The 23,969-nt window shown below is 37.9% G+C and overlaps 2 protein-coding genes across 14 annotated transcripts in view; one reads left to right on the plus strand and one right to left on the minus strand.

The window, feature by feature from the left end:
- Positions 1–13,740, plus strand: part of LOC125460388 (dynein axonemal heavy chain 12-like) — a 31,250-nt gene extending 17,510 nt beyond the window's left edge. The window contains exons 7-10 of the mRNA XM_048547828.1: positions 2,290–2,461; positions 5,116–5,659; positions 8,939–9,092; positions 13,510–13,740. Coding sequence (XP_048403785.1) covers positions 2,290–2,461; positions 5,116–5,659; positions 8,939–9,092; positions 13,510–13,679 — 1,040 coding nt within the window. The 3' untranslated portion in view covers positions 13,680–13,740. The remainder of the gene's footprint in view (positions 1–2,289; positions 2,462–5,115; positions 5,660–8,938; positions 9,093–13,509) is intronic.
- The window catches only part of appl1 (adaptor protein, phosphotyrosine interaction, PH domain and leucine zipper containing 1), a 171,487-nt gene that overhangs the window by 12,491 nt on the left and 135,027 nt on the right, over positions 1–23,969 (minus strand). For 11 of the 13 annotated variants that reach the window (XM_059649964.1, XM_059649963.1, XM_059649961.1 and 8 more), the window contains 3 exons: positions 23,523–23,573; positions 21,980–22,069; positions 19,387–21,464 (listed from right to left, as the gene is read on the minus strand). In XM_059649964.1, coding sequence (XP_059505947.1) covers positions 21,315–21,464; positions 21,980–22,069; positions 23,523–23,573 — 291 coding nt within the window. In that variant the 3' untranslated portion in view covers positions 19,387–21,314. Of the gene's footprint in view, positions 1–10,584; positions 11,113–19,386; positions 21,465–21,979; positions 22,070–23,522; positions 23,574–23,969 lie in introns of those variants that run through there. The other 2 variants (XR_009446504.1, XR_009446505.1) reach the window with 2 other exon arrangements.

Here is a 23,969-nt window from a genome sequence, read left to right on the forward strand (position 1 = left end):
GCCTAGAGCTCGGTGACCAGTGGTGTTCCACAGGGATCTGTTTTGGGACTTCTGCACTTTGTGATCTTTATAAATGACATGGAAGAGGAAATGGAGGGGTGGGTTAGTAAGTTTGCTGATGACACAAGGGATGATGGAGTTGTGGACAGCGTGGAAGGCTGCAACGGGGCAGTGACAGGATGCAGTGCTGGGCAAAGAGGTGGCAGATGGAATTCAACCCAGAAAAGTGTGAAGTGATTCATTTTGGAAGGTCAAATTTGAATGCGGAATACAGGGATAATGGTGGGATATTTTATTTAAGAATCCCTACAGTGTGAAAACAGGCCCTTTGGCCCAACAAGTCCACACCAAACCCCAGACCATCCCATTCAGACCCACTCCTTTGTAACTGACCTAATCGACATATCCCTGGACACTATGGGCAATTTAGCATAGACAATTTACCTAACCTGCACAACACCTTTGGACTGTAGGTGGGAACTGGAGCACCCCGAGAAGAACCACACAGACATGGGGAGAATGTGCAAACTTCACACAGACAGTTACCCGAGGGTGGAATCGAACCCAGGTTCCTGGCGCTGTGAGGAAGCAGTGCTAACCACTGAGCCACCGTGCCACCCAAACTTACACATGGCTGACCCTCTATCTGAGTGCCATATTTGCAATCTCTCAACATGTAATGAACGTCAACATATTACTTAACTCCTTACTTGCTTATTGCACCTATATGCTTACTTTCAATTAATACCTTGCCTGAAATCTTTAAACAAGCTGCTTACTCAACTCAGTATTATTGTTAAACATGGGCTTGTTAAACTCATGTCTTCTTTAGCCTTGCAAGGATGTCTTCCTCTCTGAGACCTCCACACCACTTCCAGGAGTTATCTTTAATTAGCTTTATTTTTATTAACCAGTCACAGATGTATTATGCATCATTGGAGTAGGTGGGAATTGAACCCAGGTCTCTTGGTCCATGGGTTGGGGCACTACCACAGTGTCACAACAGCCTTCAAAAGAAACGAGTAATCATAGAATCCCTACTGTGTGGAAACAGGCTCTTCAGCCCAACAAGTCCACACCAACCTTTGGGGCACCCACCCAGACCGATCCCCCTAATCTACACATCCCTGAACACCACAGGCAATTTACCACATGGTCAATCCACCTAGGCTGCACATCTTTGGACTGTGGGAGAAAACAGATGCAGGCACAAGTAGAATGTGCAAACTCCACACAGCCAATCACCCAAGGCTGGAATCGAACCTGGGTCCTTGGTACTGTAAGGCAGCAGTGCTAACCACTGCACTACTGTGCCACCCTGATAAAGGACAGGCACTGGATTTGAACCTGGATTCCTGGCATTGCAAGGCAGCAGTGCCAATCACTGAGCCACCCTGTGGGTAAAACGGTGCAAAGAATGTTATTGTGAGGGAGGCTGAGCACATACTTCAAGGATTCTCGGCAGTGTGGAGGAACAGAGGGATCTTGGGGTCCACGTTCATAGATCCCTCAAAGTTGCTACCCAAGTAGGTAGCGTTGTTAAGAAGGCACAAGGCATATTGGCTTTCATTGGCAGGGGAACTAAGTTTAAGAACCGCTAGGTTATGCTGTAGCTCTATAAAACCCTGGTTAGACCACACTCGGAATATTGTGTTCAGTTCTGGTCACCTCATTACAGGAAGAATGTGGAAGATTTAGAAAGCATGCAGAGGAGATTTACCAGGATGCTGTCTGTACTGGAGGCAGGTCTTATGAGGAAAGGTTAAAAGAGCTAGGGCATTTCTCATTGAAACGAAGAAGGACGATAAGTGACGTGTATACCTCTATCAAGATGATGAGGCATAGATAGAGTGGATATCCAGGGGCATTTTCCCAGGGTGGAAATGACTATTATGAGAGGGCATAATTTTAAGATGACTGGAGGAAGGTACAGGAGAATGTCAGAAGTAGGTTCTTTATACACAAAGGGGTGGGTGCGTGGAATACACTGCTGGCGGTGGTAGTGGAGTCAGATACATTAGGGACATTTAAGCGACTCTTGAATAGACACATGGATGATGGTAAAATGTAGGGTATGCAGGGTAGTTTGATCATAGAGTAGGATAATAGGTCAGCAAAACATTGTGGGGTCACAAGGGCCTGTACTGTGCTGTGCTGTTCTATGTCAAAAAGGAGACATTCCTACGGATGAATATAACTCAGTGAGATCATCAGGTCTAAGTATGTTAAAATATCCACACTCTTGTACCATTCAGCCTCACTCTAAACTAACTTGTTTCTCTTTCACAGGAGCTGATGTCCTGTCTCAAGCTTCTGATGGTGTGTCTGTGTTATTTGAGGCTGCTGCAGTTGCAAACTCAGAATGCCTAGCACTCCTATTGGAATATGGGGCTGATGCCAACGTTCCTAAAAATACTGGTCACCTGCCCATTCACAAGGCATCATACAAAGGGCATTATGAGTAAGTCTGAGAACAGTATCATGGACAGAACACAGCTGCAGTGGTGAATTTTTTTTCGAAAATGTTTTTTAAGGTTAAAATATTGTGATTATAATTTAGAGCCAATGTTTGTAATTTCAATTATAGTGGGGTAAGTTGAAAATTGCCTTGTTTCTTTTCCTGCCCTTCATACAGATATTTTCAAGGCCTTTATTTATGCAGCTTACTCTGCTCTAAAGAAATTCCAGTTGAGCTGGATTTGTTGCTTATTTGTTCATTTTCAAGTCTGCAAGAAATCTTATCCTGATTTAATCATATGTGAAGATTTGGAACAGATTAGTAGACCCTAACTGTGGAAAATGCCTGATGTGAATGTAAACCACGGGTGTAATCACAGGCTGCAAGTAGCCCTAATACTAATCAGCAAACACTTGTTTTTTTTGTCTGTTGCGCGATCTATTGTTCAGGACATAATAATATTCTTTCAACTTCATAATTAGGTATCTTCTGTACAAATTTCAAGGTAGGCAAAGCACTAGTTCACTGTAGTCCAACAATATTAATTCCCAGTTTTCAAATAGTAACTTCTTAGAAATTTTATTTGTCTGCAAGGGGCTAAAACATTTTACAGGAATCTCGTGCAAATTGTCTCTGCTTTCTTTTTCATAAAATATTCTGCTCAAGACACTTCCTCTCTTTTAATAAAATTGGCAGCTTTTGCTGTCAATTGAAGAAACATTTAACTGTGGACTTCGTTGTTTCTTCCAACTCAACTCAACCAATAGTGGAATAAAAACAGAAAATGCTGGAATTACTCAGCATCTGTGAATGACAACTAGATAATGGGCTGAGTTTTCCAATATCTTCCAACTGATACGTTTGAGTTGCCTGGGCTCCCCAAAAATGTCCCCAACCCTGATCTCAATGTCAGTCTCTTGGATCTACTGCATGGTACTTTGCAAGATACTCACCCTGGTGTTGCACCACTGCTAATTTCTGCTGCAGGTTGGTGAATAACAACAGAGTTTTCTCCTTGTAGTTTCCCTCCGATCACAACCACTCCAAACCAGAAGACCTGGCTACAAGGACAAAAAATGCTAGACATGTATTTATCTTCGCAGTCAGCGATGGTTGCTTCAGAACCACAATTAATCAAAAATTTTAGCCCAACATTCTACGTTGGGATGTTCTAGGTGCCTTAACTAGGAACTGTTCATTTTAAATTCACACAAACACTATTTTCCATTTTGCGGAATAGTGGCGACATATTGGAAAGATCAGCAGGATGATTTTAAAACTGATGAGCAACATTGCGAACATTCCTTCCTTGACCAAAAAGTAGTCTTGAACTCTCAGTTTCTGGCTCAGAGATAGGGGCACCAAAACTTAAATTACAATTGTTGCTCAACATCTGTCTAAAATAAAGTAGATAAATACTGTGATGAATCTTTTCTTGTAAGCATGTTGTTTTGTACTACAGAAGTCAGAATTCAGGGAGAATGTAACATGCAAGGGACACTCAGTTCCAATATATTGTTACATTTGACTGTTTGAAAATATTTGCGACATGCAATTCTGCCTCAAAATAGAGCTGGGAGTAGTTGCAAGGTTTCTAATAGGCCATGGAGAGAGTTTGAGTCACTGAAGTGAAATTCAATGAGACTGTGAGAGAGGAAGTCAGTATGTGAGAGACAGCAGACTCCGTGTTAGAAAGTGCTATTTTTATCTCTACTGCTGGAGAGGCAAATGAATTTCACAGGGTCTACATAAGGGTCTCAGTGATAAATCCCAAGAGAAGATAGCTGGCTCTGTGGAATTACAACTCAAGGAAATCCTGGATACCGTTCGGTAGCTCAAACAAGTCTGAGAGTAAATAATACTTTAGTACAGTTTAAAATGAGAATTGAGAAGTCCTCAAAGTGTTTGTTTGATTCAAACAAGAAAGATTAGACAAATGCTCCTGTGTGTTGGTGAAGATAGCTGTTGGTGAAAAGCTGGAATTGTACCTGTGAGTAAGTAGTGAAGTTCTGGAGTCCAGGTGGGTGAAAACCTAGGAAAGAAGGTTGACTGGCCAGAATGGGAGCTGACATTGAAGCAGTCCATGATGGAATAGCTTCAAGGCCACATCAACAGTATAGAAGAATTGTAATCCCTGGTGAAATCTAACAAGATTTGATAATCCACTGTGTCAATAACATCTGCAGTGAATTGCTGAGAAATTTGTGGGATCTATTTTTTACACTTCTGCTATTTGATCTAGGGTGTGGGGTGTTCAATCAGTACATTATCCATATTTACCACATCTTAATTCAAGTCTTCTAGAGTATAAGTTTATATGCATTGTAGGTTGTATAACTGTTCTAATGTCGTAAAACCTATTGTTACTCACTCAAAACTGTGGAATTTTGTACAACTATTCTCTTTGTCTCATACTTTACTACTTTATAAAAATAAAAGTGACAGGACCCTAGTCAGATTGTAACACAAGTTGGTGGTTTTGACCAGGATCATAGCAATGCTTAAATGTTAGACCTTATGTCTGACTGATGGAGCTGACACATTACTTACCCTCGAATCCTATACTTTAGTATTGACAGATCTACTACGTTATTCTAAAATGTTATGATTTGCAGTTTTTCTTAATTACTAAAATTTATTCATCTCATTTTCAAAAGATCATTGAAGCTATTGATCCCAGTTACAGATTACTCTGCTATCAAAGAGAGTGGGATAAGTCCAGTGCACTCTGCAGCAGCAGGTGGTCACCCAGAATGTCTCAAGTTGCTTCTGCAGTTCCACTTTGATGTCAATTTCATGCTTGCTCAGAGTCTTCGAAGAAGTTATGATGATCACAGAAAATCTGCTCTCTATTTTGCTGTCTCAAATAATGATGTTTATTCTACTCGGCTTCTCCTGGAGGCTGGAGCTCTACCAAACCAAGATCCTATCAATTGTCTTCAACTAGCTCTGAGACTGGGCAACTACGAACTCATAAACTTGCTTCTTCGGCATGGGTCCAATGTAAATTACTACTGTAGAGTAAACACGACTCATTTTCCATCTGCTTTGCAATATGCATTAAATGATGAAGTTATGTTGAGGATGTTGCTCAGTTATGGATATGATATCGATCGATGCTTTGATTGCCCTCATGAAAACAAAATTCATCCTCAATTTTCTTCTGAAGGATGGACACCATCAGTCATTAAAGACAATATGGTAGGTTCTGAATTAGTTTCCATATTCGAGTGTTAAATAAACCGGGTACTTCACAATGGCTTTGTCACAGATCCCTGGTCAACCACAATTAGATATTGCTGGCATCGTGCAGTCATCAGTGCTCACTATAACAAGAATCAATTGGATGGGGAGTTATGACTGAATATGCAGCTAAACACTGACAGTGAGAAGCTGCTGTCCTTTGGTTCTCCAAAGCCTTTGCTGTGTGAGAGTATCTTGCTCAGAGACTCATCACTCAAAAACACAGAAGGATACAGAATTGATTTTTTTCACTGATAGAATAAGAGAATATGGGCGTAATCCAGCAGGAGGAAAAAAAAAGATTGTGACATCTTTTGTAGGTGGGTAAAAAGAAATCCACCAAAGTTAATTGGGTTCGTTAAAGGCAGGAACAGGAGACTTTATAATAGGGAATAAGGAAATGGCAGAAATTAAAAAGTTTGTGTGTCTTCATATTAGAAGACATAAAAATACATCAATTGCTGAACTGAGAAAATGTCTACTTATGATCTTCCTATTCCAAAATCACACTAGGATTCGGGAAGAGATGTATTAAGCCAGGATCTGCGGTCTGACAAGGGCAACTAGGCAAATACTTCTCACACAATGCTGAGCAGGTAGATGCCACAAAAGTTGTGGCAATCCTTCACATAGAGGGGCACAACTTTGCATCATGTATCCCCTGAGGCATTACCCTGGCAGAGACCAAGACATTTGTGCAGATGTTAGAAGAGGGCTGGTTTCCTATGATTGATGAATTCAAATGGCATAGCAGCAAGACTTGGAGTTTTACCTGTGAGAAGCAAGTTAATGGTTTTGCTATGTTCCTGTAGTGTGGGTTCAATATCCAGATCTATGCTGAGAAGCAGGCTGTCCATGGCCTAGAGTTTCCTTAGTGAGTGTTCTCCCTAAACTACAACGCAAGTGTTTGACCCATCTTTCCAGTTGTTTATGCAATCAGTGAAAACTTCACCTGCCTTTTATTCAATGGAGTTATTTTCTCTTCTCGTGGATCTGTTACCTTTTTGATGCATACTGTTAGCACCACCTGTCTTGAAAGACATCTGGATTTTCTGGCAAATTTGCAACAAGTAGGCATTAATGCACTATGAAATAGTCTTTTGGAATTTACTTCATGCTTCAGCACATGGTAGATCATGGTAGTTACTGAGAATGGACAACTTGGCTTTCATGACACTTTGATGTCAGATTCAAATCAGTAAATAGTTTTGGTTAGTACTGCTACTATTTTGAAAGTGCAGCATTGTACATGGTTTCTCAAAGTATGCTCCATTATGCTTCTGTATTTTTCTATAGGAATGCTATTCAATTTGAAGAACTGTTGGTTTTTATTTGGGTGGACAATTTAGCTAACATTGATATGAGGACAGCATTTCTGCGTTGAATGAAAAATCTTCAACTGTTCTTTCTTAGACCAACTGCACACCAGGCACTGACTTTTTCTTTCAGTGGATGTAGGTGATGCTTTCACAGCTAGCATTTATTATCTATCCCTAATTGCCCTTAAACCCAATGACTTGCTGGACCATTTTTCAGAGGCAGTTACGAGTCAATCACAATGTTGTTCACATGGTGCCATGTATAGTCACAGGTAAAGATCATTATTGAACCAGATGAGTTTCTTATCAATGACAGTTCTGTGGTCACCATTACTGAAATTATCTTTCAATTCAGGCTAATTATTAATTAAATTTAAATTTCACAAGCTGTTTGTGGAAATTGAGCCCACATTCCCAGAGATTTTTAGCACAGGCTTCCAAATATAAAAGCCATTTTCAACCAGCACCGTCTTACCTCCTGCCACTAGGCCAATTTGTAAAACTGCTCCATATCTCACAGGCTGTTACCTTCTTGATCAGTTTCCCACATGACACCTTGCTAAAAGCTTTACTGAAGTCCGTGTAGACAACTTCCACTACACAATCCTCATCTACACACCTAGATACCTTCTCAAGAATGTTGTTCAAATTTGTTGGATAAGATCCCTTTATGGCAAAGCCAGATTAGCACTACTCTGTCATTATTTTCTTTTTAAATAGCTACCACTGATCAAATATAGATTTTCCTAAAAGTAGCAGCTCCCAGTCTATTTTGGCTAGATCCTGCTTTAGCAAAGTAAAATTACCCTTCTCCCAATTCAGACTCTTTACTTCCATAATATCATACTGAGTTATGATCACTGTCACCATAATAGTCTCTCACTGACACTTATACTCTCCTCCCCAGTCATATTTGAAGTGATCATACTCTGCAATACTGATTTTCCAATTTTGTCCATTCCTCAACCATGTCTCCACTATTGCAAAACTATCATTTCCCCATGTGTTAGTTAGCAATCTAAATTTATCTACCTTACACACAACACTCATTACTTTAAAATAAATGGTATCCAGTCTTGCCACGCCCTTGGGCTTTTCCTTGACAATGTATGCTCTGCCTTCCATGTTGACATAAATTTTCTTCTTTTGTTTAATCGATGCCTCCCCCTACTGTACCAGTGCTGTAAAATGTGAAGTTGAGGTGCATCAACTATGATCATATTGGATGGTCAAAGGTCTGAATAGTGTGCCCTGTTCCTATATCTTAAGTTATTCACCTTTCACAAGTTCAAATATTTTTAAACAATATACTCAGTGTATCTGTAACTATCAGATCATTCCAGATCAATAAGCCATGTACACTGGATTCTGGCTTAATTTGGCTGTTTTCAGTAAGAAGGTAAATAGGTCTCAAGTCTTTGAAGAGGGGAGAGGAAAAATATTTCAGGGATTTCACTCCTGCTTTTCGAATATCCTCTGCTGGAATGTGCATGTGAGCATATCGGGCAATCACATGACACAGCTTGACTGCATCCTCTCCACAACTGAACAGACGGCAGGGGTCTCCTGAACAGACCCCAGAATGACAAATCAAAGCACTCAGTAGCGAAACTATGCTGCAATTGGAATTGTTTAATTCTTCATCACTGTAACAAACATAGAAATTCACCAGTGTGATAATGAATTTGAAAAGACACACATTTGAGGTACAAAATAGCCTTTCTGGATAAAAACTTCTGAAGCTTCAGGAGTAAATTACACAGTTTAGTCCATTAAACAGGAACGTGCCAGAACTTGGTTCTCACTCAAACAAAGTTTTACTGTTGTGAAATGTTATTAAATTCAGCTATGGTCAATGCTTTTTAAATTATAATTTGAAAAGAAGAAAATGTTATGATCATTTGAATTTCTATTTCAGTTTTGTGAAGTTATTACTTTAAACTGGTTGAAGCACCTATCTGGGAAAGTGATCCGTGTGATGTTGGATTACGTGGCTCATGTTCATTTCTGCTCTAAACTGAAAGCCACACTTCAACAACAAAATGAATGGCCAGAAATCAGGCATATTTTGAGTAAGTTCCTGATCATTTGGTTTCAGCGTCCTTTGTAATCAAGGTGTAGTCATAAGCGTTAGAGCCGCATAATGGCATTTCCAAGATGCATACAGGCTGCACCTATACTATAAATTCAATGTAACAGAAAATAGTATCCTCTTTGTACCAATTCCAAAATTGCAGTACTGAGTTGAACCCAACACCTCAGAATTTTCTTGGGTTTGCCACTGTGCGGAATATAACCCTACTATGCTGTCAAACATTTTTAAAATGTTGAAAAATAAATGCTGGAAAAGTTCAGTAGGTCTGGCAGCATCAAGAAGGCAAAAAACAGAGGTAAAGTTTCAGGTCCAGTGACCCTTCCTCAGAACCTTTTAAGGCGGTTTCCTTCCCTAAAGAACTTCAGTGAACCAGATGGGTTTTTCCAACAACCGACAATGGATTCGCAGATAACAGGGTGTAGAGCTGGATGAACACAGCAGGCCAAGCAGCAGCAGCAGAGGAGCAGGAAAGCTGACATTTCCGGTCTAGATCCTTCTTCAGAAATGGCTGAATTCTGAAGAAGGGTCTAGACCCGAAATGTCAGCTCTCCTGCTCCTCTGATGCTGCGTGGCCTGTTGTGTTCATCCAGCTCTACACTCCGTTATCTCAGATTCTCCAGCATCTGCAGTTCCTACTATCTCTGAATGGATTTGCAGACGTTATTAGACTCTTAATTCCAGATATTTCATGTGGCCTTGGAGAGGGTCCAGAGGAGTTCACAAGAATGATCCTGGGAATGAAGGGCTTATTATTTGAAGAGTGGTTGAAGAGTCTATACTTTATCATATTTATTGGGAAACGTACAGAATAGGATGTGGTGATGATGTTTCTATTAGTAGGAGAGACCAGGATCTGAGGGCACAGTTTCAGAGTAAAGGAACAATCCTTTAGAAGTGGCATGAGGAGGAATTTCTTCAGCCAGAGTGGTCAATCAATGGAATTGATTGCTGCAGAGGGCTGTGGAGGCCAAGTCTTTGCAAATCTTTAAGACAGAGATACACAGGCTTTTGATTAGTAAGGAGATCAAAGCATACAGGGAGAAGGTAGGAGAATTGGGTTGAGAAACAATCAGACCTGATCGGATGGCACAGCAGACTCAAATGGCCTAATTCTGCTCCTATATCTTATGAAATATCCTTTAATTGGCAACTTCAGAGCATTTATCAATTTTGTTTTCCATATGTCATACATTTAAACAATTCAACTCCCAAAAGTAAAAGTTATATTTAAACTATATGAAACAAAACATTACATATTTGCAATATTTATTAATTTCTTTGAGTAAGTACAAATTATCTCAGGACAGTGGCTGCAGAATATATTAAGTGAAAATTATCATAAATGCATACAGTGTGCAAACAGGCCATTGAGCCCATCGAGTGTACGGCAACCCTCTGAATAGCATCCCACACAGGCCCACCTCCTTACCCCATCCCTGTAACTCCACATTTACGATGGCTAATCCACCTAATCTACACATACCTGGACGCTACGGGCAATTTAGCATGGCTAACCCACCTAACTTGCACATCGTTGGACTGTGGGAGGAAACTAGAACAGCTGAAGGAAACCCACTCAAACAATCATCCAAGAGTACAATCGAACCTGGGTCTTTGGCACCGAGGTAGCAGTGCTAACCTTTGTTTTAGAAATTCAGGTTTTCCACAATTCTTACTTTTATCTTTCCATTAAAAAATTACTGAACTGTCTTTTACATTAATATCATTGTATAACTTAGTTTCTGACCAATTAATTTGCTAGCACTATCTTAATTGCTACCAAATTCACATTAGTTATTCCTGGATTGCTGACTTTGGGTGGTGTGCAATCATTCTCCATTAAAGATGCTGAGTTCTTATGGGGTGTTAGTAAGATTAAGTTGGAAGCATCACAACAAGGTTCTTCTACACAGATTTACTTTTCCATTTTTGCAGTAGTTACTGATGGTTGCCATGACTTAGTTCAAGTTGTCTTCAATCATGATGCATCGATATCTCTTAAAGAAAGACAGAAACATCTGCTCAATTTAGTGGCCTGGAGCATGTTCGAGCAAGCTCATTTCCAAATGTGTCTGGAAAAGCTGGAGTGAAATAGATGCACTGGGAACATCTATTCTTCTGCAACCTTCCAACATTCAGCTAACTGCCTAACAGCATAGTCAAAAATAGCACATGACAACTCCAAAATCCTGATAAGCAGATCAGCAGAATAACATAAATAACAATAACAACGTGAGTGAGAAAAACCCAGTAGTTTTTAAATGTATATTCACCTTACTATTACAATCAAATGTTATATTATGACAAAGAAATTTCTTGATAAAATTCATAACCGGTGTCTTTAGGAAGATATAGCTGAGATGCCACTCCACAAATTCAGCAATCTGACAAATGCTGCTAATCATTGATAGATTCTGATTCATTATGATGAGCAGAATGAGCATCTCCTTTCTTATGAAACTCCTATCTCAACGTACAACCTGATACAAGTCTGCTAGATTTTGCATTGCCATTCCATCTATGAAGCAAGCTCAATTGATTTATAAGCAGAATAAGTTCAAGTTTCTGCACCTATAGACTCAAAAGGAACCTCTCTTGTAGCTGAGATATAGTTGAAGACAGTCCTTTTTTATTCACTTGTGGGATGTGGGCACTGCTGGCTAGTGAGCATTTATTACATGTCCCTAATTGCCCTTGACAAAGTGGTGGTGAGCTACCTTCTCAAATCACTGCAGTCTATGTGCAGTAGGCACACCCACAACGCTGTCAGGTAGGGAATTCTGGGATATTGACCCAACAACAGTGAAGGTGTGGCAATATATTTCCAAGTTAGGATGGCGAGTGGTTTGGTGGTGTTCACATGTATCTTCTGCACTTGTCCTTCTAGATGGAGTGGTTGTGGGTTTGGAAGTTGCTGTCAAAGGATTGTTGGTGAATTTCTGAAGTGCATCTTGTAGGTACTACACACTGCTGCTACTGCGTGTACACAGTAGAGGGATCGAATGTTTATGAATGCGTTGTCCATTAAGCAGGCTGCTTTGTCCTGGACAGTATCAAGCTTCTTGAATGTCGTTAGAGCTGTATTTATCCAGGTTTGCAGCTGTATTTATACTGGCAATGGGGTGTATTTCATCACATTTGAGTTGTGCCTTGTAAATGGTGGAGAGTCTTTGGAGAGTCAGGTGGTGATTTACTTACTGCAGTATTCCTAGCCTTTGACTTACTTTTATAGCCACTGAAAAAGATTTAGCAAAGGACCTGTGGGGTATGTTTTTTGCACAGAGGGTGGTGCATGCATAGAACAAGCTGCTAGAAGTGGTGGAGGCAGGTATAATTAGTACATTTAAAAAGGTATCTAGATGGATATACGAATAGGAAGGCTTTAGAAAGACGAGCCAAATGCTGGCAAATGGGGATAGTAGGAACTGCTGATGTTGGAGAATCTGAGATAACACGGTGTGAAGCTGGATGAACACAGCAGGCCAAGCAGTATCAGAGGAGCAGGAAAGCTGACGTTTCAGGTTGAGACACTTCTTCAGAAAAAAATGATTTTTTTCTGAAGGGTCTTGACCCGAAACATCAGCTTTCCTGTTCCTCTGATGCTGCTTGGCCTTGCAGGCACGTGGAACTAGTCAGACTGGGATGTCTGATTGGTGTGGACGAATTGAACAAAGGGTCCGTTTCTGTGCTGTATGACTGTATACGGTGAATCCAGTTGAGTTTCTGATCAGGAGTGACCCCGAGGATATTGATAGTGGAATTTCAGTGATCGTAATGCCAATTAATATCAAGGGGTGATAATTAGATTCTCTCCTGTTTAAGTGCCTAGCATTTGTGTGGCACGCTTGTTATTTGTCACTTTCAGCACAAGCCCGGATATTGGCCAGGTCTTGCTGCATTTAACAGGTGTTGATTTCACACTTTTCTACCAAGAGGATAATCCAGACTTATAACATTTAGCTAACATGTATAATGCCTCTCCAAACCCTGACACATTTGACATTGTCTGTTTATTTCCTATGTAGTTTTAATATCATCAAAAGATTTTTGTTATTAAAAACTTTGTCAGTAGTTGAAGAATTGCGAGATCCAAAACTGATGTAAAGCCAGATACAGACACTAGTGCTGCTACTTCCACAGCACCTAAAAAGGAGGTGGGGGCCTCTTAATGCTCATGACAAAGGCACATTTACTAGTGCAGAACAATTTACCTGGATAAGGCTTCGAAATCTGCTCAAATTTGTATCTAAGAAATCTAGCAAACGCTAAATTCTGGTATATTCTTAAAAGTTGCCTTTTGGTACATATAAAGCATATGAAAGTAAAGTGAACTATGGATTAAAAAAAATCAATTCGGAATTTCTAAGTAGGTTCATATTTATCCTTAATTCCAGAAAACCCACGTTCTTTGATGCATCTGTGTAGGCTGAAGATCCGAAAATGCATGGGCCGGATGAGGCTGAGGTGTCCGGTATTTATGACATTTTTGACTTTCCCCAGGCGCCTTAAAGAATACATTCTCTTTAAAGAATATGGTCTTTATAATGAGAAAGGAAACCGATAGGTTGCTGATCATTCAATTTTGTATTTTCAAGATAACTTCAAAAGCATATTGATAGATTGACAGATACGTTTAGTGAAAAATTTAAAAATATATAGTGAAGTTTACTATTTCACTTCAAATCAATCAAGTTAAATATACCACTAAATAGTTAATTGACCTTATGATTTATTATTTAAGTTTGAATATAATTTAAACTGAAATCAATTAAATGTGCTGATTATCACTGGCATGTGAGAAGATGTCTAAAATGAAAACAGTAAAAGGAAGAATGAGAATAAACTGAAGCTCATTATCAAATTCATCATTTAAAGTTCATGAAAGGAGTGGCGTATTTGGCTTGTTAAAAACATTGGTTTTATTTTTGGATACTTGTGAAATTTTGAAATATGTACTAAGGCATAATGGTTTTTAATAATTATTTAATAATATATATAAATAGATGAAATACGCTGTAGTTGCCAGTATTTAACTTTGTTTTTGATTTATTATTCATTGAACATTGGCTTGAACACACATTTTCAAACTCAAAGCAGAAACCAAAATAATATCATGAGTTAAAATATATCAGCATGGGAGTAATAAAACAGTTTGAATATATTTAAACAAGTATATTAAACACATCTTTATGTATTACATCACAGTAATAAAAACATTGTATATAATGCACCATATGTTTTTAGACACAGTACCTTTCTGATATCAATGGTCAACTTCTTTAACCTAAGAATAAGTTGTAGTAAGCGGCACCTTCAATTTAACAATGTAAAAATGTCACTGAGCAGAAAACAGGCTTTGAAATTTGTGTTTAGTTGAACCAAGCGACTGAACGATTCATCTTGTCCGCTCTTACCGACCATGAACTTTACTTAATCCATTCACAATATTCAAACAGTAGTAAGCCAACTATTACTCAATGTTGACCTACCCTGTATGGACATTTTCAAAAACTGTAGTTTGCAAACTGATATCAAAATTTTGATAATTTCAGCTTCGTACAGCTCTAATAATCAGTCTGCATTCAATGATACAATGTTTTTGTGGTGCACATCCAATGTGATACCAAGTATATTTAAGCATTGGATATATTGATTCAATTCAAAAGCAATTGACAAGGGGGGATCAATTTAAATATTGGAAATTTCAGTGCACAAAATCAAACACAGGTTGGAAGGAAGATTTTTAAAGATATAATCAATTAGCTAGTGATTATTTTCTTCTGCTAAAACCTGTATAGTTGGCTCATTGTTTCACGAGTTGGGCTATAGAGTAAAAATGGCTTCACTTGGCATTAGCTCTATAAACTTTGCAGATCTGTTTTGGCTTTGCACCAACACGAGTTGGACAGTGTTAAATTTGGTGCCAAGGCCCAAACTGAATATGAAGCAGACGTAGATAATTGCTTCCTTGGCCGGTTACTTGATTCAAACTGCCTTTACACCAATAGTTATTTTCTGCTTCTAGCCCATAGTTATAGTGTGAAAACAGCCTTTGATGTTAATTAAATGCATTGATATTATTAACAGTCAGCTCATAAAGCTATTTTGGATTAGTCAACAGTAAAAATGTTTCTCAAAATTCCTTTGCAGTTCAATTTAACTTAATATCAATATTAGTTTGGGAGTAAGATGAGTTTGATAGTTCATTATGAAATTCCCTGGAGCAATTGCTGTCTCGAGTTTCTAATCTCACTATGCCTGCATTTGCTCCATTATGACATGAATTTCACTGATCACAGGGAAAATGGAAAATGTTATAAATAACAAAACCTGAACATTTTTTTCAAAAAAAAATCACAACAATTACTACCTGTCTACTGCTTTCTCTCCCCAAAAATCTTAGTTTCATTTGGTAGGGGTGGAGAACAGGAGAGCCATCCTTAACAAAGCTCAAGGTGGGGATGCATCTTTGTAAAGTAGCTATTTAACTTTTGGAAACGAGAAACTATTGAAAATTTTATATCACGATGCCACGCTCATCTTCTATTGACACAGGGTTGCAGGTAAGGAGCTGATACATGAAGTATGAAAAAATAGATGAAGGCAGAGTTTGGAAAGGGAATGCCATGTAAATATGATTGAATCATCTATTTTGCATTTGTATGACTGAAACTTTCCATTGCAAGTTCTTTAAACTTACTTTGAAGCTTTATTTTCACCAATATAGATTGAGAAATTTGCTGATTTAAATCCAAACAAAAAAATTGCATTTATAATGTGTCTTTGACATTGAAAGAAGTCTCTACGCACTTCACAGTAACGTTGTAGTCCAAATTTGATTCTAAGCCATTGAAGATGATACAATAAGGACAGAGACCAAAAGCATGGTCAGAAAGCTGTTCAATAAACAGTTAAAAAAAAGCGGAGATATACTGTTCAGCCCCTTAAACTGGCTCCACCATTAAATAAGATCATGGCTGATCAGACTGAAACCTGAATTCCACATTCCTACCTCTATCCTGCTTTCACTTCCCTGTTTACCAATAATCTATCCAATCTGAACATCTTTAAGGCACTCTCTGCTTCAACTGCCTTTTCAGGAAAAAAGTTCCAAAGACTCACGAGCCTCACAAAAAGAAAGAAAAAATCACCTCATCTCTATTTTAAATAGGCAACCCCTCATTTTTAACAGCTATAGGTAAACATTGAGAGTTAGAGAGGTGAGGAGATTTAGAGATGCAATTTCAGAGCTACTGGCAGCAAGCTGAATCCACGTGCTGGGTACTACCATTGACCTGAAAGTGAACTGCACTAGCCATATACATACTGCCCAGGGGCTTGGAATACTATAGTGAGTAACTTATCTCCTAACTCCTCAAAGCCTGTCCACCATCCACAAGACTTAAGAAAGGAGTGTGGTAGAATATTCCCCACTTCCCGCGGATGAGTGCAGCTCCAATAACGCTGAAGAATTCTGACACTATCCAGAACAAAGCAGCTCACTTGACTGGCACCACATCCACAAACATCCAATCCCCCCACCACCGACACTCAGTAGCAGCAGTGTGTACAACTTACAAGATGCACTGCAGATATTCACCAAAGATCCTTAAGACAGCACGTTCCAAACCCATGACGACTACCATTTAGAAGGATAAGGGCAGCATAGAAACACCACCACACTTACAAGATCCTCTCTAAGCCACTCACCATCTTAGCTTGGAAATATATTACTGTTTCTTCAACGGTCCTGGTAAAAGTTCTGGTATATCACAAGTAGACCTGGAATCTCCCAATGTTCTCGAATATACTGCAAGCTGCATGCTGTGAATGTCGATACTGCAAATGATTCATTACTTATAAGATGAAAGACAGTTGATGTCACATTTCTATTTCGATATATGGGTAATATGGTTTGTATTGCAATGCGTAAAAGGATACAGGAAACCATTTTGAGATCATTTAAAGACTTAAGGTTGGTTAAATTACAAGTTATCTACAAAAAGAACACAATGTTTAGCCAAGTGTTATTTCAGTCAGTCATTCATTCATTAAAATAAAAGTTTTAAAACATGAAATTTTGTCATCTTTCAGCTAATATCTTTAACATGAAATCAAACTTCCAGTTATCAGACTCAATGAGAATCCTAACAGAAGTAACATTCCTGCCATGCAGTGTCTTGCATTGATCAAGCTCAACAAAGGAAATTCCCTTCAACTTCATTACCACGACATCAACATCCTGTAGACTCGCATTGATCATAAACAGCATAGGCACAACAGGACGAAGGGCAGCCTTCTGTGTAGTAAGATTCTATGATTGTCAGAAGTAAATAAAATTTCAATAAAATTTTAAACATGCTTCACCAGCCTAATCAGCTAGCTGGTTGAACATGAAGTTTTCCAATACATTATCTAAACAGGAATGAGGTACTGTCTGAGTGTGCATTTTTCCCTCCAAAAGGTTACTTCTATGCATAAAATGTCTAGCGTTTGCCAACATTGAACTGTTGCATAAATCTGTAGAAAACATTTATATGTTGCTACAGAAAAGACTTTTATTCATAAAATTAATGCTCAGAGTAATAAGAAAGGTAGCCATACAAACAGGGTAATTGATTTGCCTCAGAGGTATTGTTTGACATCCTTTTATTTGCTAATTCCATAAATCATTTTGGCATAGGCACAAATGTAATGATAACAAATATCTGCTGATACTGGAAGGATGCATGTGAGAGACTGCATGGTGACACACACAATTTAGTGAAGAAGGCAAATGGGTGGCAGGTATAGCTTGATGCTGAGAAACTGGATATTGTACATTTTAGGAATAATGGTGAGTGGAAGTATATTCTAATAAAAAAAACTGACAGCTGAGTAGAGAAAGACATATAGTGCCACGGCTATGTCAATATTTTAAATGCTGGATGCACTAGTAGAATAGGTCATAAAGGGTAACTGGGGTTTTGTGAGTGAAACTGAATAGATTAAACATAGGACTTTGGGCTGCAAATAAAAAATGGAAGTAAAACAGCAAACAGGATTTAAGATCCCACAGGCTCTCCTGTCTCTTTTGGGCTTAACGTAAGTATGATTATTGGTAATTTACTAAAGTGTGAACAAACTAATCACACAAATCCTACCATCACCAGCTATCCAAACATTCTTTCCAGCAGGAAAGATCAGAAGTGCTGATCAGAAGTCAAAGCAGATATACCAACTTCCTCTGTTCTTCCTAAATTAAAGTTTGCTTGCAAATAATTTTGCTGTTGGCTCTGTGATTTTTGCTGAATTAGCTGATTTCAATTAGCAGCTAAGCCTTTATAATCTGTTTGATTCAGCTATTTATTAGATTAAAATTAATATGCTATTGGAAGAAAGACTATGGTTTGCAAAGTCATTTTCCAAATCCCCAATAATAAATGGCAGCTACTCTTAAAAAAAGAAGTCACACAAAACTCCACTCAAATATGCTATCAAATGTGGCCAGGTGAAGCATTAGTAGTATAAAATATGGACCTTTAGAAAACACTATTGCATAAATAAATACACATTTATGCAAGTTTTGAACTTGTGATACTTCTTCCTGGACGATTTGCTAATATAAATTATTGAACTGAATTAGCTTTGCTATCACATGTACTAGAATTAGAAGTTCAGAATAATCCATGGGCCTGGTTTTAATGCATTTGATTTCTTTCAGTGTTTAGCCAAATATTTAAGTTCAGAACTTGCAGCCCTTGTGGACACAGCCTCCTAATTACGTGACTTTAATTCGCCAGGCCAAAGCAAATCAATTTGAAAATAGGACATTTTGACAATTTGTAGGTTTTACAGATTATTTTACTGGGTAATGTTACAGTTTCTAGATAATTTTAGTTTCTATGTGTTCCAATGCTCAAAGTGCAAGTAGTTTGTGCTTACAGCGCGAGTTGTCCCCTTCAAGATGAATAGCTGGCCTCTATCTATATAATGTAGATTAGGTAATTCTACTTCTTTGGTGCAAATTGATAGAATAAGTATAGCCTTAAACTAACTCTCCACATTTAAGTAAATGAAGAATAGGAAAATCATAATCACAATCCCAGTATGTCATTCAATGAGAAGAGTTATTTTACATTTATATATAATTCATTTGGAAATGATGAAATGAAACATTCAGACAGTAAGGGACATGCATTTGGTAGCATGAAAATGTTCCAAACAACCTCATATAACCATATTACTTTATGAATAGATATATTACAAAATGCAAGAGTCAACTAAAAAGGTCATATTAACGTATGTTATTTGCTTTAAAAGTCCGTACAAAGTGTGTACCTGAAGCAGGGATGGACACTTTATAGAATTGTGCAACGTTTAGTCAATACAGAAGGAGTTTTACCGCACAGCTTAACCAACTTACTTAAAAATTCTCACACTCATAATTATTTCAGTTATGAAATAAATCCATAAAGGTAATAAGGATAATTTGCAATAGCCAAAGAAATACACTACTTGTCAGTTTTCCTAAAACAACCCAACTCCCTATTGTTTTCTAAAAGTACATATAACATTATGATATTGCCTATTTACCTAAAAATTGCCTTCACTAAACTAAACAAAATAATTGTCAAACTGTGCAACAGGTAAATCCATTTATTACCTTACAGGTGTCTTAATTCAGTTTGAGCAAAAGTCATTTAAATGCCTCAGAACAAACTGCATTCAACTTTGACTTCACAAAACTGAAATTATTTTTTAAATTGATTCTTGTATTAGTTATAACCTTACGTAAATCCATTTCAATAAATCTATAATTTACACGGTTATCCATTAGCCTGTTCAATCTCAAGTGGCGTAGCAGAGTGTGAAGCTAATAACTGTGTTCTGAATAAAGTATTGCGTTGTATTGTAAATCAGATATGAGGGGTTTCACTAACATTCATGAGCACAAAAAACAATTGTATATATTTTAAAATATGATTCACTTCTTAAGTAGAGCACAATGTATGATTTTTTAGCAAGTACCAGTAAAGGGAAAAAGGATCTTCCATTCAATTTGCTTTTCAAAAGCAACTGTAAATTGGTAAGTTATGATTTTATGAAAGATAAATGAGATATTTTTAAACCAATTAAAAACCATGAACAAGCTTAAGATACGTTAACTCTTGCTACACACATTTATACATATACACAGTATAAGGATAAAATGTATAAAATATAGAATCCATAGACCTTACTTTCAAATAAAAATGCAACGATATGCAGAATAATTAGTAAGCAGTTCAGAACCAGATGTTACAGTGCTTATTTCTATTTTGGCTCCTTATTACACATTATCTTGGGTTATGATAGGAACTGAAGATTGGAAGGTTCTGAAAATTTCATCACACTTGGGTCGAACTGCCTAGAACATTATTTTACAAATTAATTTTTAGATTAATTCTCTTAGTGATCCCCAAGGATTTATATCATTATTTCACGGTGATTGTGGCCAGGCCTTATGTCATAAATGATGGCAAAGCAGTCAGTATTTGCCATCATTACTCCTCTGAAATTGACAGCATTCAAACATGCTCAATTAAGCAGGAAATTCCAGAAGTTACTGTCCAATTCTACCCTCCTCCATTGGGTGCATTCTCAAAGTCTTGGCAGGCTGCATTCAATTAGAAATCATTGCACTGAAAAGAACTTCTCTTTTGTTCTGAAATACCACTGTTTAATAAAATGTTATACCTTCATGAGGTGTAACTAGACTCTTAAACACATAATAAGTCATAACTATGGCTGATTTTGATTTAAAAATCTAAGTTTGTGATACATTTTTAAAAACTTTAGCTTCTAATGCATACATCCCAATCATTTATTTCACTCTTTGTAAAACATATTTAAAACAAAGAGTAATTAGTATATTTTACATCCTGGTTTGCTTTCTGTGAGAATAATTGAACGTGATGAGCTTACCCTACTTGATGACATCATTGTTGCTGGTGCCTGGAGATCCTCATGACTTGGCACCAGATTCAAACTAATGTCAAGAAAGGAGGAAATCCATATCATAAATCTTTGAGGGCAACAGTTCTTCAAGATCAGAGGCAAGTGCTGTCATATTACCACTGACTGCAGAATCTTGGTCTTTATTTAGTGCTCTTCACTGTTGTTGTCCAAATACAAATGGAACCCAAGCAACATTTTCTTCATCTTCATTGTCAACACTTCAGGTTTCCAATTCCTTTTTCTTTCCATCATCTCCTGCGTCACTGCTTTCTGTCTGCACACTATTTTCCAATGGCACAAATTGGCTCTCACCACTTATCTGGTTTGGTCGAACAGAAGCAGCTATTAGGCGACTTTGTTCCTCCAAATCCTGAAAGCAATGTTATTTTAACATGATCAGTTTTTTTTACATATTCATATATTACTTTATTAGGGTATTTTGGTGCAAATATGGAAACTCACAATTAACAACTAACTAGATCAGATTTAGACAAGAAAACGTCTAAATACCATCAAATGTTGTTGCTAACATTATGATGTCATGCCTATGAATACAGGTTATATAAATTGATGTTAAGCTGCCATATCTTTAAGTTTGTTGTGCTCTGAAAGTGAAAACTATAAAAACTGAACTAGTGAAAAACCATTTTGTTCTGAAACAGAAACAGAAATTGCTGGAAATGCTCAGCAGGTCTAGCAGCATCTGTGGAGAGGAATCAGAGTTAGCGTTTTAAGTTGGCTGACCCTTACTCATTTTGTTCTGAAGTAAGTTTGTTCAACCTTTTATCAAACAAGTGCCCAAAGGTATATTAACTAGCAAACTGAAAATAAGCCAAAGAACTAGGAAGAAAATTTTGACTATGTGTAGAGTTTGTTTCCTTTTACCTTTTCAATTTGTTTTTGTTTATTAAGTTCCATGAGTTGCTTTTCCTTTTCTCGGTCAAATTCTCTTTGTTTGTCTGTGGTCCGACGATCCTAATGTAACAGATAACAAAGAATTTATTATACTTTAGGCAAGTTAGCAAATCAAGTGAACAAAAATTGACAGTTCAAACCTTTTTCGCCTAGATATTTGATGATGCTGTGCCTTTGTTCATGCACTTGCATCATCTCGAATGGTAGGGTGAGGGTTGGGGTGGGGCAGCTAGAAGCATACGCTTACTACAATCTAGACGTATGATTCCTATCGCCAAAAAAATGACATTGCCTGAATTAAATGTTAGGCCCAAATGTACGCAAATATCTGCTCCATCTCCAATTTTATTTGTTTGCCAAAAGTAACACTGAATTTCCCCCTTCACCTATTCGCACTGATTCATCGAACCGAATTTTGGTAAGATAGATATTTACAACTCCCTAGTAGTTTGCTGTTGTCTTCTTACTCATGGCAAGAGTCACGGATTCACCTTCCTGCATCTATGTTACACCTTAAGCATGTTTTAACTTCAAAAAGCGCAGCTACGTATACAAAAGTATTGCTTCGGCCATTGTACCCTGCTGTCCCAGCCTCCACATGGGTTTTCCAGTTCTCCCAACTGTATCACATTAAATGAGTTGATGCTGTAGTTCTGGCAGTCACATTCAGACTATCAGGCAAAACCAATTCCTGCCCTGTTGCACTTCCTTGGCTCAATCACTGGAATCCATTTTAGAACCATAGATTTTACTGTTCATGTACTAGCTTCAAGCAGTACCTTATACATACTGTACATTCGCTACAAAGCTGTAACGGAGGGATAGCGTCTCGCAGAGATGGGCGAGCCACACACTTTGGAATAGTTCATTTGTACTGATTCTCACTAACCAGCTCTCATCTGCGGCATTAATGTACATGATAGTGGTCACAATCCAGCAAACTGCTTCAAGGCATAGATCAAACCAGATAGACATTGGATTATCTCTGCCTGGTGAATTAGGTATTTGTCTACACCTTGTTATGCAAAAAATTGTTCTGGCTGACTAGACTGATGACTATAATTGGAGATCCAAGATAATAAAAAAAGTGTGAAGCTGGATGAACACAGCAGGCCAAGCAGCATCTCAGGAGCACAAAAGCTGACGTTTCGGGCCTAGACCCTTCATGGAGATCCATTGGTTTTGAAGGTGGGTCAGCAGCGTGTTGTGAGATACATAGAGCTCAACAAGACACAGAGGACATCTTGGTCATCCACTACACACGAATCTATCTCTGGCCATATAGGCAAATCCCACCACCCTTAAATGTAACGTAACACCACCAGAGCACTTTGCAGAAACATTATAAACAGAAGCATAAACACGATTCAGAGAAGGAAATATTAGATCAGATGACCAGAGATAGGTTTTAAGCAACATCTGAAAAGAGGAAAGTGGGATTGAAGGGCAGAATATTACTGTACATGCAATTTTAAAACAAGACTTGTAATTGCTGGTAATTCATTTGACTTGCCATTTCTGAATGAAAAGCAATCTGTTTGCCCAGTCCAACAGAATCACAGATCTAGAAAGGCAATGTCATAAGATTCACAATTATAATTATACAATATTCACAACTACTTAATATTATAAATTCTTGTATGTAAATCAAAACTAAAATCAATTCTATCATTTTAACAATGGCAGTGTTTCTAATGTTTAAAGAAGATAGAAACCCATGGATAAAATTCAATTCAAGAGTTGATGAAGATTTTAAAATATCTGGTTCAACCAAGGAAAGGTGGGTAGAAATAATGGTGAGGTTAGGAAAATTGTGCTGATTACCAAATGCAATGGCTTTACTGCTCCCAATGCTTAGCTTAAAGAAACGCTGACTCAGAGTGACTACTAGGGAAGTCACTTGACAACAGAAGAGTGGGAGATGGGGCCTTGCCAATACAGAGACAAGGTTGCAGGCTGA

Source organism: Stegostoma tigrinum, chromosome 11, assembly GCF_030684315.1.
Source record: "Stegostoma tigrinum isolate sSteTig4 chromosome 11, sSteTig4.hap1, whole genome shotgun sequence".
Taxonomy (NCBI): Eukaryota; Metazoa; Chordata; class Chondrichthyes; order Orectolobiformes; family Stegostomatidae; genus Stegostoma; species Stegostoma tigrinum.